Source organism: Echeneis naucrates, chromosome 10 (genome assembly GCF_900963305.1).
Source record: "Echeneis naucrates chromosome 10, fEcheNa1.1, whole genome shotgun sequence".
NCBI lineage: Eukaryota > Metazoa > Chordata > Actinopteri > Carangiformes > Echeneidae > Echeneis > Echeneis naucrates.
The window spans coordinates 26,081,871-26,099,525 of NC_042520.1; the positions used below are offsets into that span (position 1 = coordinate 26,081,871).

The window sequence follows — 17,655 nt, forward strand, 5'->3', positions numbered from 1 at the left end:
ACACATCGTAGGCAGCATTTCACGTAATCCTTAATGTCTCTTTCCATTTGTGGCCAGAAAAAGCGCTGTCTGGCAAGGTGCAGGGTTCTGGCTTGTCCTTGGTGCCCTGCAAGATCATGCACTCCAGAAAGGGCCTTGGCTTTACAGGTCGATGGTAAGACGAGTTGATACCTTGTGTGTCTAGTCAATGGGTCCCTGATTGTCCTATAGAGGACTCCATCTTGAACTCTCAGACGATGCCATTGCTTACAGAGTGCTCGTGCCTTATGAGGTAAGTTACTTCTCTCCCTTCTGGATGGCGGTTCTCCCCGTTCTACAAATAGCAAAACCCCCCGAATATCTGGGTCCGACTCCTGACTGTGCCGAAGTTCCTCAAGAGACAGAGCTGGAAGTGCCTCTTGTTCGGATGGTGCTATCTGAGGAAGAGCCTTAAAAAACTGTACCGCTCGTGACTCTGCTGCCTCTTCCCACTCAATGTGAGCTACACAAATGGATTTAACATCAGAGGAACTCTGACTTCCAATTTGATTGCCACAAGAAACATTTGCACTTGCACAGACTGAGTCAGGTGCCTGAGAGCATTGAACCCTGCACCGAAAAACATCTTGCACTCCTTCTGCCTTTGTAGCCTTAGCCTCTGCCACGAGATCCTCGTATGGCTCACTGATCAGCCTTTGACTCACTGACCTGGAAAAAGGGTCTCTACTCAAGGCATCCGCCACAACGTTCTTCGTTCCGGGGATATGCTTGATGCTGAAGGTGTATGGGGACAGCTTGGCCACCCACCGCTGTTCACAGGCATCAAGTTTTGGTTTAGTCATCAAATAAGTCAATGGATTATTATCGGTCCACACTGTAAAAGAATGTCCCTTCAACCAATGACCGAATTTCTCACAAACACTCCACTTGAGCGCTAAAAATTCCAAGCGATGGGCGGGATACCTCTTTTGTGAGCCAGTCAGAGTCTTGCTTGCAAAGGCGATTGGACGGGCCTTTGTCTCACCCTCTGGTATCTGGGACAAAACCGCTCCTAGACCATTGAGAGAGGCGTCGATGGAGAGGACCAGCGGTTTGGAGAAGTCTGGGTGTGCGAGGACCACACAGTTCAGGAGCTTGTCCTTGAGACTGAGGAAGGCGGAGTCACAATCATCAGTCCAATCTGTAGGTTTTAGCTTTCTGAAAACCCCTGTCTTCTGGTTTGATTTGCCAGTCTTTCCTCTTCGCTTTTGGCCAGCTGTGAGAGCAAACAGAGGCTTGGCGATAGAGGAACAGTTTGGAATGAAATGTTGGTAATAGAATATCATTCCAAGGAACGATTTCACTCTCCGAACTGAAGGTGTGCAGCCGTCATCTTCCATCAAATCTTTCCTTGTCGTCCTGACAATGACCTCCACTTTTCCTGGGTCAACAGCCACCCCATCACCATCAATAAGGTGGCCGAGGAATTTCACGGAGCGTCGCAATAGATGACACTTTTTTGGACTCAACTTCAGGTTGTGTTCTCTCAGCCTCTGAAAGACGACCTCCAGTCTGTTGAGGGCTTCTTGCTCTGACGGAGCAAAGACCAGGAGGTCATCGAGATAGCACAGCAGGGTGCTAAAGTTGAGGTCACCAAAGATGCTCAGCATCATTCTCATAAAGGATGCAGGGCTATTACACAGGCCTTGTGGCATCCTGTTATACTCATGCAAGCCCAGTGGTGTTGTGAAGGCGGTGTACTTCTTGTCTTCCTCATGCATGGGCAGGTTATAGAACCCTGATGTCAAGTCCATGGTGCTGAAAACCGAATTCCCGCCAAGGGCAGCAAGGCAGTCTGCTTGATGAGGCAGAGGGTGTGCATCCTTTATGGTTCTCGCATTCAGCCACCGGAAATCTGTGCATATCCTGAGATCACCGTTCTTTTTCCAAACCATCACCAAAGGGGAAGCAAATTCACTCACTGATTTTCGAATGATTCCTTGCTCTTCCATTTCAGTGAGGACTTGGCGCAATTTTTGGTAATGAGCCGGGGGCACTCTGCGATATGGGAGGCGGAAGGGATGGTCGTCTGTGAGCCGAATCCTGTGCACAAAGCCCTTGGCTTCCCCACAATCTAGATGGTGCTTTGAGAACACATCTTGATATTGTTCAAGCATTTCCACCAGCTGATTCTTGGTAGAGGGGCTCACCTGGCAACCGTCAATGTCAACATCTCCCAGTCCAAGGTCCTTCAGTTTATGTTTCAGGTCAGTGTTATCCACAGTCTTATGTCGGTCATGTGTTGTCTTATCCGTGTCATTTTCTTTCTGACAGGAGCCTTGAAGCAATGTGAAGTCTTCGGCTGCCACGCAAGGAGAGACATCTGCTAGCTTGCAGTTTCTTTTTAGGGTGAGGGGCTTTCCAGTGATATTTGTCACTCTCATTGGAGTCCAGCCATCTCCCCATAAGTGTGTGACCACTCTGCCGACCATTATGCCTCGGGGGGCACACTTAGATGAGGTGGGCTCCACCATCACTGTACTCCCAGGTGACATAGGGACATTACTTGGCAACCTGCCCCACAACAAGTACTCCTGCTGAGGTTGTAGTGTCACTGCCTGTGTCAGCTTGACTGTTCCCACCTTGTCTGGCACATCCTCCCCTCTCCACCTTGTGAGGCCAGCCATCATCTCCAAGAACCGTTCGCATTCTGCAGACTCCTGTCCATTGCATGAGACAAGTTTCCAGTAAGTATCATCCTTCTTCATCTGACGGACTACATACTTCAACAGGTTGGTGCCTACAATGAGTTCATCATTCTGACCAGCAACCACCAAAACGGGTACCATGCACTTAATCCCATACAATGTCAGTTCCATGTCATACATGCACTTTGGGCTCACCCGCACTCCTCCACAACCAACAAGGACAATGTTCTGTGTCATTTCTTGTTGTTGGATCAAGGTATTTTCAGATAAGAGTCTCCGTTCTGCAACCTCACTGATTGTGCAAGCCATCGATCCAGAGTCAAGTAATCCTCGCAGCTGAACAGAACCATTTATGGTCACAGGAGCGTGAAATAATTCACCAAAGGCTTCAACCCTGTGGATGTTTTGAACAATTACTGTGGTATCAGACATTGCTTTGCATATTTTTGAATACACCTCCTTTAAATCTTCACCACATTCGAGGGTTCCCTCTTTGATGCCCACACGTCCCCTCTCCGAGTGTGAGCTATTTAGTTTAAAGGTGCTGTAGCTTGCCCTTCTGTGGGTGGAGACTGGCTGAGGTGGGGCGGGGCATTGCGTCCTGACCTGCGTTGCCGACATTCTCGCCTCCAGTGACCTGGTCTGAAACAGTTCATGCACAAGTTCTCCTGTCTGCAGTGCATTGTAGTAGAGTGATCAGCTGCCTGACAGACTTTACATCTCCTTTGGGGAGAATTTGCTTGTTCTCTGTTTGGTCTTATATTGACTGCCGTCTGAGTCTTCTGCTCCAAAACACGATCTAGCAGACTGATGAGTGACTGAATGCAAGTACTCTCAGCAAGAGGAGTGGACAATGGCCCTGTCATGTTTTGCTCACAAGTGTGCTCCCCCACATTATCAGTAGATACATCTTCCAGTGTTGAAGCCTGAACGTGAGCACTAGCCTGCCTCTGCTGTGGTGGCCGGTATGTTTTACCTTGATTTCTTGTCTTGGCCTCCCTCTGATGTTCAATGAGATGTTCCTGTATTTCATGTGATGTCCATTTCTCTGCCGTTCTGCATTTCAGGACACTGGTGAGTGCAGGGTCAGGGCAATGCTTTACAAACATCATAGTGACTTCATGAGCGGGATCTCCGATATTCTTCCCCTGCCTCCTCAGACACTCATCTGCTACATCCACGGCTTTGTTCAGGCGGATCCAGTAGTCCATGGGGCTTTCTCCAGCCAGAGGTACGGTGTTGTAGAAGTCTGCTAGGGGCATTGAGGAATATGTTACTTCATTGAAATGCTGTTTGAGAATATCAAAAACAAGCTTGGGGTCTTCAGCAGGTTTTAAAGAGGGGATGCTGCGCAAAATCACCCTTACAACATCTCTAGCCTTTCCCACCAATTTTGACATTATCTCTTGGGAGTGCTCATTGGGTGGAATACCCCTTTTCTTCAGATAGACGTCCATAACTTCCTCCCATTCGTGTACTGTGTGTTTGTCTGTCCCATCACCCCTGAAGTGTGGCGGCTCTTTGACATCTGCCTGCATTACAAGCTTCACCCCTGTCAGGTTTAACTCAGGATGACCTTCCCCTGTGTTTATGTTGGGTGTGGGGACACTTGTGTCATTCTGTTTACCTGCGGTCTTCTGTATCTGGTTTGCAATGCTCTCGCCAATTTGATGTGCTAGTTGAGTTATGAGGTTCCCTATGTCCTGAGAGCTGATATCTTCATTAGTTTTTTGTTGCATGGGAGAGAATTCATCAGCGAGCATGTGAGGGGAAAATGATGTACGAGGACGTACTGCGCTTGCACCTCTCCCCATACCTGTAAAGCTGAATGGATTAGGCGTCTGCTGTTGTGGGCTAGTGATGTCATGGTGCATGCGAGTGGAAGATAAAACTGGGTGGCCCACTTTGCTGACACCTTTAACTGGAGTGGAATCACCCAAAAACCTGCCTCGCCCCAGAGTCATTACTACACCACCCTCATCATCATTAGGTGGTCTGTTTACATCCCTACCATTAGCCATTTTAACCAGGTAGGTTGACATTCGTACAAAAGTAATGTGGAAAGGTTAGTAACACTTGGCGTACACACAGTTCAAGAAAAAAAACTTAACAAAATCAATTTACAAAAACAAGAGTGTCAATGGCGTTCAATATAACCAACTTGTAACATACGTATGTACTTTTTTTTTTTCTTTTTTTTTTTGAATCTCTACTTATTCCAGCAACCACCGGTGATCACTCTGGCGATGATCCGTGGCGAAGAGATCCGGGTCACGGCACCAATGTAGCCGGAACAGCCTTGAAGTCCCGACAATTCTGCGTTGTGTTCAGGTGCAATAAAAGATACCGGACACTGGAGATGCTGCCACGTGAATTTTCTTTATTCTGTTCCCCACAATCTGTAATGTGACATTCTGAGTGTGAGCGTTTACACATTTCCACGACCGGCTACCTAACACACAAAAACAAAGAAACAAAGATAAGGAGAGATGAATTAACATGTGTGCTTAGACGCACCCCTCCGCACCCACACCCACACACACACACACACACACACACACACACACACAGGGAGAGCTCCGGCAAACTAGCTTGCTCTCTTCGTTCAACGTGCAGATGAACAACAAACCATACATGACCTAAAACCTTTACAAACACATCACAGACCAATATTCTCAAATTTAACTGCTTCCAACTACACTTAAAACTTGAAAAAAGAACTTTTTAGTTTAAGCTATTTCAAACACTTAACGAACTTAACGAACACTGAGGAGAGGCGGATCATGGAACTTCAAAATAAAAGTGCTGACTATGAAAATAAAATAACCATAAAATGTGAAGCCAAAATTAATAAATAAGGTTACCTCATTCTGAAAACAATGTTGAATAATGTTGAGATAACATAAAAATAATCATAAAAGTAAGTCAAAACATATAATAGAAAGGATTTTGGTGAAATTAATAAAATAAAACAAAAAATTATACAAAACTCTTTCCTTGTCCGTTACATATACATAAATGCAAATGCACTCAACAGAAACCCAATACCCACTAATGCAAGAACGAAATGAAACTTGATTTTGAGGCATTAAATGGACTGCTGAATAAGGAAGACATCCGGACTATGAACTGTTCTCTTTTTAATCCTCTTTTTAAGTTGAATGCACATACCCTCTGGTTCTGCTTATTTTTGTTTGTATGATTATAAATGTTTAAAATGAAGAATTTAAATAAAGTTTGTTTTTTTTTTGTTTTTTTAAGTGTGGATCGGGCGTCTACTCCATATATGTCTATGGCTCTGACTGCCTTTGGGGACGCTTGGCCAGAGGGCAGATGGCGGCTGGATCAGCTGGAAGCGAACGAGAATACGCTACACGGCAAAATGCGGCAAAAACGACAAATTGAGAAGACCCTGTATATACAGCGAGTGAGCATGACTGCTTCGTGAATGGGTCAGATGTAGGCAGTTTGGCTGGAATGGATTTCGAGGAAGGTAGGGAGGAAGAGAATGTGGGGAAAATGAGTGGACGAACAAATGGAAACTGAAGATATAAACAAATAAGAGCAGGTAACTATGAGAAAGATGAGACTGAGGAAAAAGGGCTTGGCCAAGTGCAGTAAACAACAGTGGAGAGAAATATTGTTATTATAAGATTAAATGAAAAAACTCAGGGGAATATCAAAAAATCATCCTGTTTGTGTTAACAACAACGCTACCTAGCAAGATAGGAGGGATTGAGCATGCAAAAATCTTAAGTGATGTAAAATGAGAAAGTTGAAAAAGCACTTGGCCTGAAAGAAATCAGGAAATACAAGGTGGAAAACACAGGGAGAGTGGAAGTATGAAATGGAGGTGGGTGCAAAGGAGTCATCACAGGAGTTCCACTGAGTGTGGGAAATGGAGGAGCTAAAGAGGAGCAAGAAAAGAGGAAAAATAATGAGTGCACAAAGAATGAAAACTACAAAAGAGGGGGTAAAAAGGGACAGTGAGACTGCAACTGTGGTGAAGCACATAGTGTGGCGTATCGGGGGTGTGAGGTAATGAGACAGGAGAACCAAATCCAAGGACCGAGAGAAGAGAGGAGAATTACACATGCAGAGGCTGTGAGAATGTCAACAGAGCAGAAAAAAGAACAAGAAGCAGCAAAGTTAAGTGATAGAGTGTATGGGGACAAAAGGGCCTTGCTGGAGTCATTAATAGTACAGGTGAAGTCAAGACAAAAAGTGAAAAAATTCAGTTGGTTATTAAGGCAGCAGCAAACCACCTTGGACTAGTGGGACTGACATGGGAAGATGTAAGGGATTATGTTGCAACTCGAGCCAAGAAGCAACATAGATTGGTTAATAATAATAATTATGACTTCTCGTACAATGGAATGCAAGAAGTTTGATAGCTAATGGACAAGAATTTAAGCATTTTATTAAAGGTATGTTTGTCAAGCCTGACATCATATGTTCAAGAAACCCGGTTAAAGCCAGATTATTATTGTTAGCAGATACATAGTGGTGAGGAGGGACAGAACAAACGGAGGGCGTAGGGGATATGCTACATTTGCAAAGCAAGGGATTCCTCACAGAGTTCTTGATAAAGGCGAGGCGCAAGAGTTTGTGGCTGTGGGGATATAGGAGAAAGGCGAGGAAGTAGCAATGATTAACTACTACAACCTGTGTAAAAGACTAAACTTGGAAGAACTACTCAAGATCCCAGAACAGAAAAAACGGTAGAGTGATTTGGTGTGCTGATTTCAGTGCTCACAGTTCACAGTGGGGGGATCATATACCGATTTAAATGGCAGGACTATTGAAGAATTGATTGATGAAAGAAGTTTAGTTTGTCTAAATGACCGGTCAGGAACAAGGATTAACATAACAACAGGCTCCGAATCCATTTTAGATATCACACTGGCATCTAATTCTTTAGCTGCGGTAAGTGATTGCAGAGTGGTAACAGAAACAACAGTAAGAAGTGACCATTATCCTATAGTATGCTCAGTGGGGGAAAGAGTGGAGGGGAGGCCAAATGATGGTAAAGCAGACTGAGAAAAGTTCCAATTACCCGCAAAGCAGAGTATGAATAAGGCTAACACTGCGGGGGATGTGAATCTGGATATAGTGCAGGCACAGGCCTTAAGAGTGTACAGCGGGCCATTTAAAACCTCACGACCCTAACCCTAACCCTAACCCAGCCCGACAAGTATAAATGGGTGAAATGCCCTTAGAAATCAAAAGGAAGCAGCTGATGACTAATTACTAGGCTAATCTGCAAGTGCACAAGGACTCTCATCCAACCAAAGCAGTGCTACAGGAGTGCTGGGAAAATGGCAGGAGCCAGAGGAGAAACTTCGGTAGAATAGGGAATGAAATTGCAAGACAGATGGGAGTAATAGAATTCAAGAAGTGCCCCCCTGAATGCTAGTAGACCCAGACATAGACTAGAAATTGTTAGAAATTAAAAGAAAAGAAAATGAAAGGACAGACCTGGTAAGGGTATTTAATGAGTCTGTAGAAAAAAAATACAAGAAATTTACACTGGTTTACACAGATGGTGCCAAAAAAACAGACACTGGTGTGACAGGATTTGGCTGTACTGACAAAAAGGGATTGAGATAAACAGAAGAACATCAGATAAACTGGGGGTTTACACAGTGGAGATGGTGGCGTTGTTAGTCGGATTGAAATTGGTGGAAAAAGCAAAGCACGAAATGGTGTTGATCTGCACTGACTCAGCTTCAGTCTTTCGCAAGCCTTCAATCATTCTATACAAACTGCCGTCAAGACATCCTATATGAAATACTCCAATTAGTCACAAAAATATCCAATTGGGGGGACATGTTAAGTTTATGTGGGTATCAGTGCACGTTGACGTGAGGGGAACGAAAAGGTAGATGAGTTTGCAAAGAGAGCCTTAAAAAAGCAAAACACAGAAATAAATATTAACCTGAGTAAGGCAAAGGTCAAATGTGAAATCTGGGAGAAAAGCGTAAAAATGTGCCAAGAAAGGTGGGATGAAGAAGGCAAAGGAAGGCACCTACACAAAATACAGAGGAGTGTGAAAGTCGCAAGGGCAGGAAGTCCAATAAGAGGAGAAGAAATTATATTGACACAGTTAAGGCTGTGGGGCACTGTGCATTAAATAAATCACTGAAAGTAATGGGTAAACGCCAAACAGGATTGTGTGAGGGATGTCAGGCGGAGGTATCTGTAGACCATGTTCTTCTCAGGTGCAGTAAATATGAGACGCAGAGAGTGGCAATGAGGAATAGGATAAAAGAGTTGGGAATAAATTAGTTTAAACTGAAGGGGTTATTAAAAATGGAGGACAGAGCACAGGGCTCTACTGCAGGGTTGGAGGGCACTAAGGGTTTATGATGGAGAGTAGACAAAGAGTATAAGTGAATGACAGTATAGGTGGGTATGTGTGAATTGGTGCAGGTTAGAGTTTATTTATGTTTTTATTTATTCATTCCTTCTTTCTTTATTTCTTCATTTTCTTTTCGGGGACCAAGAATGTAAGCGTACAGTCTGACCCACGGTCCGGAGCAGAAGGTGGCGGTAACGCACCATTAAGCTGGATGCCAACCGCCGAAGAAGAAGAAGAAGAAGAAGAAGAAGAAGGAGGAGGAGGAGGAGGAGGTGGTGGTGGTGGTGGTGGTGGTGGTGGTCGTCGTCGTCGTCGTCGTCGTCTTAGTCTTACCTAACACCAGAAAAAGTCGCTATTTAGAAAAATTGTCGCTAAAGGGGTCTGAAAAGTCGCCAAATCTAGCTACAAAGTCGCTACATTGGCAACACTGAATAGCAGGACGATTATTGGGCGAGCTTATCTCCCATAATGCCCAGCGGCTCATCAGCTCTATAAAATCACACGTGACATTCATACTGTCTTTCACTTTGGAGGAGCTGCAGATGGAGCTGAACAGAGAGTTCTGCTTATCGGGCAGAAACTGGTGAGTGGGATCAGCTCGTTTATGACGTGTGTGGTTTGACCAGTCAGGACCAAGAGAGTAGGTTCACTCGTGTCAAACGGCGACTTCCACTTTAAAAATGAATGTTCTTACATTGGCTATTGTGTCGAGGTGAATACAGAAGAAAAACTTTAAGCTGTGTTTAACTCAACGCCTACTGGCCCTTAACTTGGTATTTGCATTATCTGAGACGAAATGAAGACTGAAGCGCTGAGGATCCCGATCGACAGAGGACACAATTTGTTCACGGAGATTAGCCGCTGAAAGCTAACAGTCCAGTAGCACATGCAAAGCCACACACAAACTGAATGGTAATATTTATTTATGCCCCAGGGTTTATTAGATTTCTACAATCCACCAGCCACGTTAACAAAAACACGTACTCAATCGTATAGTTTAACAATCATTATCACTGATGGAGAGAGCTCAGTGAATGTGACAGTGCGTATGGCCCCTCACAGGCCGTGTGCAACACAAGGATAAAGAGCAAAACCAGTTCTAATCCGCAATGCAAAAGAACAAACTAATCTCAACAGTAAGTCTTTTGCTTAAATCAAGACTACCTTCATTTACTATATATTTTACAACATTAAAAGGCTGTAGAGTCGGTGTAGTTATAAAGCTAACTTTGACTTTCTTTGGGGTGCACGTTAACGCCATCCAGACGGCAATAAAACAACTCGTGTAGTCTTATGACCATTTTAGTAATCAGGTGCCGCTTTCTCAGAGAAGGCATACCGGTATAAGGCGTTTTGCTGAGCTCAGTGCTTTCAGAGCTGCACTTAACTGTATGATTTAGACCGGGGGTCTAATGATTGCGTCAGAATACACGTTGCACAATGCTTGTTTCATCTGAAGCGGATAGGCTGGTGACTTATTTTTAGATCTCGACCTCCCGGTAAGCTTATCATAGATACAGCCAAAAAAAACTAAAAGTTGAGGAAAATGGAACGCAAGTGGGTTTTATGAGAATTGTGCCCAGGTGGCTCTTGTAATGCTGAAGGTTGCCGACCCCTGGATTAGACTGTTTCTGTCCTAATGTGAGTGGTTGTTCGTTTCAGTGTTGGCTCTGTCATAGACTGCCGAGATGTTCAGGGTGTACCTTGCTCTCGCCCAGCTGCGTTTGCCCCTTGGGACCCGTAAACGAATAAGCGGTACATGAATGGAAGTTTTTAGAATCTGTCTGAACACTGAATGTAAAGGTTGCCGATGCTCAGAAAATTTTGACTTATTGGTATCTCCTCATAACAATGGACTCTATTTAGATTAAATCTGTGTTTCAAACATGGTACCAAAGTACTTGTAAGAGCCAACAATTTGAACATATTCCCCATGAATGGTACTGGTGTTGAGATACTGCTGATACAGGTTACAACTGGACTCCAGTGATGCATTTGCTGATTAGTTCTGCGAATCAGGAAGTTGTTTAAATTGAGTTTTTCTAAAGTTTGTTTTGCAATTTGTGGCCTGGCAACAATTTGAATATGTGCTTCAGTGTGGCCTTTGACCTAATTAGCACATTCATATTTTAGAATCCCAGAATTTGCTGCTCAACACTGCCTGCATTTGAGACAGGGGTTAAGTGCCTTGATATGTATATGATTTGGTGGTATATAAATAAATTTGATTTGAGGTAGTACCCAGCACTCAGTCAGCTGACAGGCAGTATGTGTCTGGCTCAGTGTTAAAGTGCTGGTAGAAGAAGTTTCTGTTCTTGGTCTCAGCCCAGCACATTCTGTTTTAGTCTGCTGCTGAGCTGCTGCAGAACTTGGCCCAATGAGAGTGGCTTGTCCCAGATCAACATTGGGATGAGCCTAGTACATGGCCGGACATTCTGGACTTGACTTATTATGCCACATGATTTTGCTTTGAACACAAACCTTTTTAGTTGTGAGCAACTGTCTGAACTGCCCTGTATCCATGGTTATTGCAGGTGGAAACTTTTTGGTCTTTGGAGGTACTGGTGCTGAAGGTGAGCCTGATAGAACCACTTCTGCTTGATTCCTTATGTGCTGTGATGAGTGAATATTGTAACGCATCATGTTGACACACCGTGGTGAATTTTATTTATTTTTAAACCCCTGAGCACAAGTGACTTTTTGGCTCACCTAACCCTAACCCATTGTGCTCTTTGATCAACAGGTGCAGGAGGCCTGCTGGGGACAAGTATGCATTTTAAGAGGGAGACATCAGGTTTGATATTGGTTAATGTATGGAAATTACTTTGTCCAATCAAGTACTGCCATGGCAGAGATGTCCCCTTTGCTGTGAAATCGGGATTGGGAGAGAAACTCGGGTCTTGGCACAGGTTTACGTAATGTCCATTTACAAGAACCTGACTGAAGACCTGAAACATACTTTAAACACAGATGAGAACACAGCCGTAATCAGGTTTAGTGCAGTGGATTATGCTTATAGTATGGTTAATGAGGGACAGATCCATTTGGAGTCCACTTGTTTGCAAATGACACACCTACCCAGTCTGTGGCTTTGGAGGGTTTTTATGTGTACTTTTTTCTTAACTATGTTGCCCTAATTTCCATAGTATGTGATCACATATATAAAACAGTTGAGTCATGTTGCAATAGAAATTTGGAAAGTGCTTTTGTGTGCACTTTATTTATATTCTGTCTTTCATTTATCATTGCAGCTCCATCTGTCTGGATCACTGCTTCCCATTCAACATAAATCCTCATAACAAGAAGATTGAAGAGTTTTCACCGGATTTATTTGCAGTTGGTTCCATAAATATTAGACATTGATCAAATTTTCTGTGTTTTTGCTCTGAAGGGGGATGGCCCATATAAAATATGCTCAAATTCCATCACTGTTCACATGATTTGGATGCAAATACCCTCAAAGCTTAAACTAGGCACTTGAACATCCATTGTGGTGGTGCACAGTGCTGAAATACTGAAAATTGTACATTTGATTGAAATCACAGGCCTGGCATGACCTGTCAAGTCTTAATACTAGTTCTCTTGATGTATGTATGTGGCAGAGGGAAGGCACGTGCAGATGAGGAGACTGTGTCACTGGACTCCAGGCTTGAGGTATTGTGTCAATATCTTTCTTATTTAGTCCTTAATGGATATAAAGTCAGTGATTGGTGCTAATAGAAAACATGCAACAGGAGCCAGATGTTGCACAGCCACATAACCAGCCTGGTAACTTTGAGTATTGAATCAAGTAAATCTACATTATGCACAAATCCTGCTGTGCTAACTGACGTTTCTTTTACAGAATTTACAAACGGTCACGCATCTTCAGATACAGTAATAGCTTGCAGAGGTAAAAATTTAACTGAAGAAGAAAAAGCTGCAAGAAATGAAGCTTTATCTGGAAACTGAACCTCGAAATCAAGAAACTAGAAAGAGAAGTGAGTATTTCAGTGCACATTCTAACCATAACTGCAATACAGTGTATTAGTATTTGTTACTTTTGCCTTCTATCCCAGGTTCCAGACAAATGAGGACTGGCAAATAAATAAATAATAAAAAAATCTGATATTGTGCTTTTTTTTTTTTTTTTTTTTTTTTTCCTCCTTCCATGAATGTGTACTCCATTGCTTTAGTGAAGTGGAATTTAAAAATAACCACACTGTGTGGTATGAAACAAAATGCACATACACAGCAAAAAGTAATGTGGGATCCTTTATCAAAATAGAAGCATTTTCCCAGTCAACGACGACAGCCACTCGTGGAGAGCCTCTACAATGTTAGGTAGCACTGTGCATGCAACAATGACATCACAGGCCCTGCCCAGGGGAAACCCTAAAGTAGTGCAGGCACTGAAACTGAGATTTTAGAAGGCCAAAGGAAGGGGAGTCGAGAGGAATGACTCACAGACTGGGACCTTCTATTGAGGACTTTGTCTCCCAGCAGCACACCAGAGAATTCACCTGATAATACAAGATAAAATTTATAAAACTACACAGCAAAGTTAAACACTATGTCCCAGGTGCTTGCAAATAAAATGTGTGGCCTTGTGAGGGTCTCTTGTAAACTAGATTAGCCTGACAGAAACTTGGGTCGTGCACTGAGTTAGGCCACTCTGCCTATTTGCTATTATTTTGCCTAATTGCTGAAAAGGCTGTCAGCATGACAAATCATCTGAAATGTCATTAAGGTCATTTAATGCACATAATTAATTTATGTTGGTCACAGTAACCACAAATCACTCTAACCTGAACATTGATGTGGAAGGATTTCCTGTTGATGTAGTCTTCATGTTCCTCTGAGGGGCGTTTGATTCTGATATGGGTGCAATTCTCTGCACCAATGACTTTAGGGAGATCTGTAACAAAAGTTCTTGTCTAAATGACAAGAACTTAAAAATTACAAACTAATGGTTACAAGTTGAAATTGATGTTACCTACAATCTTGTAAAACTCCTCGATGTAGAGGTCTTCCATGGCCATTGTCATTTGCATAGTAATATAACATAAGGCCTGACAGTAATCGTACCGCATGAATGAATATTCACTGACTGACTGTTGCAATTACAGTCAACAGACTTTAATCAAATGACAAATGACAATATCTACAATAATTGAATGCAGGATAGTTAAAATGATGCAATGTGTTTAGAAAGCCTGTGGGCATGCTGTAAAACACATTAATTTCTCACAGGATTGACAGAACTATTGATGAATCACCAGGATTAAGTTTAGCCTGGTTGTTAGCCTGGTCAGGAGAAGGCTAGCTGCAGAGAATAAATCACTATCTAACTTGACCGGGGTAAACAACCTAGTTTCATGCAACCAATTTGAGGCTAAATTCAGCCAGGATAACCGACATATCCCGGCTTAATCCCTTATCCTACTTTTGTGCAATACCCCTCTGATCAAGGTCGAAGAGACTATAAGGCATATACCCACATGTGTACATAGACTTCTGTAAAGATTGTCAAACTGGGATGAACCGATATAAAGATCCCATATGTGATTTAATTGTTCCCACTAATTTTTGAACAGTACACACACAGTGAGAATATGCGCTAAAGCCAGCAGGCGGCAGTGTAGTAAAAAGATAACCGATAAATTAAAAAAAATAAACAAAAAAAAAAAAAATCTGTCTAAAACAAGAGAACAGTAACAGATAACTCAAAACAAGATAGCTGTGTCAAACACACGATTTACCTGTTCATGTTGAAGAAACATAACGACATTAATTCGACTCTGAAACACTTTATTAAAGAAACTGTGACTGTGCGTGTAAGTAGAGTTAATGGTCAATGGTAAATGGTCAGCACGCGCTCCGCTGTGGTCTCGTTACCGGCAGTCTTTAACTATTACCTTTGATTCTCCTCATCTGTGGAGCTTTTAAGGACAGTTGACGGCAGCTGCTGTGGGGATCGAGGAGACACTGCACAGTGTCCATCGTTAGCAGTATATATTTGTGAGCAGATTCAAGAAAGTTCTTCAGCCATCCATCCTGCTCAGAGACGTTTGAATGTGTAGTGGACAGAAGAGGCTGGGCTGGTTTGGAGAAGATCGAGGCGGAGTTTGTCGGACTGAGTTCGACTCCTAGACTGGGAGTTAGGCAGTTACAGACTGGAAGGATATAGAGAGGATATAGAAGGTGAGTGTCTCTGTCTCCTGGACTAAATCAGCGTGATTCGATACTTCACCGTGTTGTTGCTCAAATACTTAGTCATCAGAAACTTCCTGGACGGATGTTAATATCACGAGTGTGAGTGTGTCCTTCAGTTGGACCCTGAGGAAAAGGCTAACTGCTAACACACGGAGAGAGACTGATGACTGTTAAACTGGTAGGATCAGAATACTTATTTCGGGAGCTGCAGATCTTTGATTTTACTGTCAATTCTAAAGTGGGATGAAGTGATTGATAAGAACGTTGGTCCATTTTCTTCACGGAGGAGAGTGGTTGTTTCCTGCGGTCATGATCGAGCTCTGTAATGTCTTTTTATTGTATGCATTTGTCCTCATAGTTCAACACCACGGGATGTCAACATTATATGAGATTCGTGCAGTTATAGTCTTGCAGCTAAATACTTTATTTCGTTGTGTGTGACCATCACCAGAACCTCCTTGGAAGCTAGTTTGTTGATCTTTATTAGGTGAAATTACATTTATGTGGCTGGGATGGCAGTGCTCCACCTCAGTCAACTTAAGGGGAAATAAAGGACAGACAAAATGTAGAAGGATGGACAGAGGAAGGGAAGCAGGTGGTGCTGGTAGGAACTAGTGGAATGAAGGCTCCCATGCGTTTCCTGCCTCCTCACTCATAATTATGAGAGTCCAGAGGGTTTCTGTGTAGATCTCTGGAGAGATGGGAGTCCAGGTAGGTGAAGGTGTCCCCAAAGAGGGCCCAAGTCAAAGATAGGGTACATAGTGATGAAACAGATGATGGTAGACACCACCAGACTGTCCAAGTAAGGGCATGGCAGAGCATGACAGGAGGGCCCCATGTCCCCCAACGACCCCCCTATCCACCACCCAACTGTCAAGATCCGCCACTGACACCTAAAACCTGAACCCCATCTCCCATCCACTGGACAAGTCTCCAGGGGCGGGGGGCAATGGTGCTGGACCTACGCCCCCAACACACACAGACCAGGGAGACAGCAGGAGGACGAAACCTTCCAAGCACAGGGAGGAGTCCTTGACAACACCCCCAACCCCCCTTCTGAAACTTTGCAGGTGGTTTTCCTGAATGAGGGAGATATCTGCTTTTAACTTGGAGATATAGTACGTTTTCATTTATTTATTTATTTTTTGCCTGCGAGTGAATGCCACGCACATTTCAGGATGCTATAGGGAGAGCATTCAATCATTCTCTGTATGAATCGTCTGCATGTGTCTAAGAAACCTTCTACTGCCAACAGTATGAAGTGGATGTTGCAGTGTTGGATTATAAACATATGGATAGGAGGGAGGTGTGTACAGTGGGGTCACAGGTAATGTCATACCTGATATTTCTCATCACCTTCCTTTTGACCTCAGCCACAGGATTTATTCATGACATGAACAAATAAAGGAGATGAAAACACAGATTGCCTTACTTATAGAGAAGTGTGCACATGCTGTGAAAACAGGAGGTCACTGACCTGTGTTGGTCTACAAATGTACAAATATTTAGCAATTGTTTATTAGTAGCGCTATAGCTGAAATTTTTGTTCATTTGTAAATTGCAGATACATTCTTCTGACGTGTGTGAACTGAAATTCTTCCCTTAAGGTGAGCTGTTATGGCTCAATACCTGAGATATTTCACCACTGTTGGTGATGTGCCATCTCCTCAGCTGGAGGAAGAAGAGCTGCATGTGACCAGTGAGGAGCTGAGTCCAGCCACAGGTCAGTTTCCAGCCACTCTGACCTTCAGGGACAAACTGAAGAGGCTCTACAGCTCAGACCACTTCCAGGTGGGTAGCAGCAGTCCTCTGACCTGATTGGAGAGCAGTGTCTTCCAGCCAGAAAATCCTCATGTTTCAGTGTCAGAAAAATTACACAAAGAATTATATCTATAACACCCCAAATTAAAAATGTCAAATGTCAGCAGTCAGAATCCTGAATTTCAATCCTTCTGAAACCATTAGCTTATCTTACTGAGATACCTTAACCACTTTAAATATACGTTTTTTGCTATCCAGTGGTTCCAAACCTATCTTTGCGGCCCTCCCCAAATATCAGGTGAAACACTTCAGAGTTCCTTAGATGAATAATGGAAAAAATATATATATTTTAATTAATAAGTCTTTCATGTTTCATACATACATGCAGTTTTGTAAAGCACTGTACCTGGATAAAAGTAACTGAGTCATTGTCTACCAAATGCAAAATAGACAGTTCTGTGGAAGTCACTAGGTGGCTAAAGTTAAGTACCATCTGTTGATTCCAGGTATTGGTTGTTGGTCTGGTAATCCTGGACGCCATTTTTGTTCTGGCAGAGCTGCTCATAGATCTGTCTGTCATCAAGTTAGAACATGACCACATTGCACCAGAGGTGAGTCTCTTACTCAAAATGAACTCTTCAGTTCTCCTTGCAGCCTGTAGGTCATGTGACA

General features: G+C 43.2%; 1 protein-coding gene and 1 long non-coding RNA gene across 5 annotated transcripts in view; both read left to right on the top strand.

Annotated features, from left to right (window-relative positions):
• The first annotated feature begins 9,344 nt into the window (after positions 1-9,344).
• On the top strand, positions 9,345-13,135 carry LOC115049920 (uncharacterized). 3 transcript variants are annotated; one of them, XR_003841161.1, is made up of 7 exons: positions 9,345-9,610; positions 11,562-11,600; positions 11,771-11,821; positions 12,279-12,363; positions 12,630-12,681; positions 12,872-13,007; positions 13,086-13,135. It is a non-coding gene; the product is annotated as an uncharacterized LOC115049920 (long non-coding RNA). The 3 variants fall into 3 exon arrangements; XR_003841162.1 differs by having other exon boundaries at positions 13,058-13,102; XR_003841160.1 differs by having other exon boundaries at positions 12,872-13,113.
• A 1,930-nt stretch (positions 13,136-15,065) lies between these two features.
• Positions 15,066-17,655, top strand: part of hvcn1 (hydrogen voltage-gated channel 1) — a 7,298-nt gene continuing 4,708 nt past the window's right edge. The window contains exons 1-3 of one of the 2 annotated variants that reach the window (XM_029512651.1): positions 15,066-15,210; positions 16,830-17,013; positions 17,490-17,594. In XM_029512651.1, coding sequence (XP_029368511.1) covers positions 16,840-17,013; positions 17,490-17,594 — 279 coding nt within the window. In that variant the 5' untranslated portion in view covers positions 15,066-15,210; positions 16,830-16,839. Of the gene's footprint in view, positions 15,211-15,328; positions 15,401-16,829; positions 17,014-17,489; positions 17,595-17,655 lie in introns of those variants that run through there. The other variant, XM_029512652.1, reaches the window with a different exon arrangement.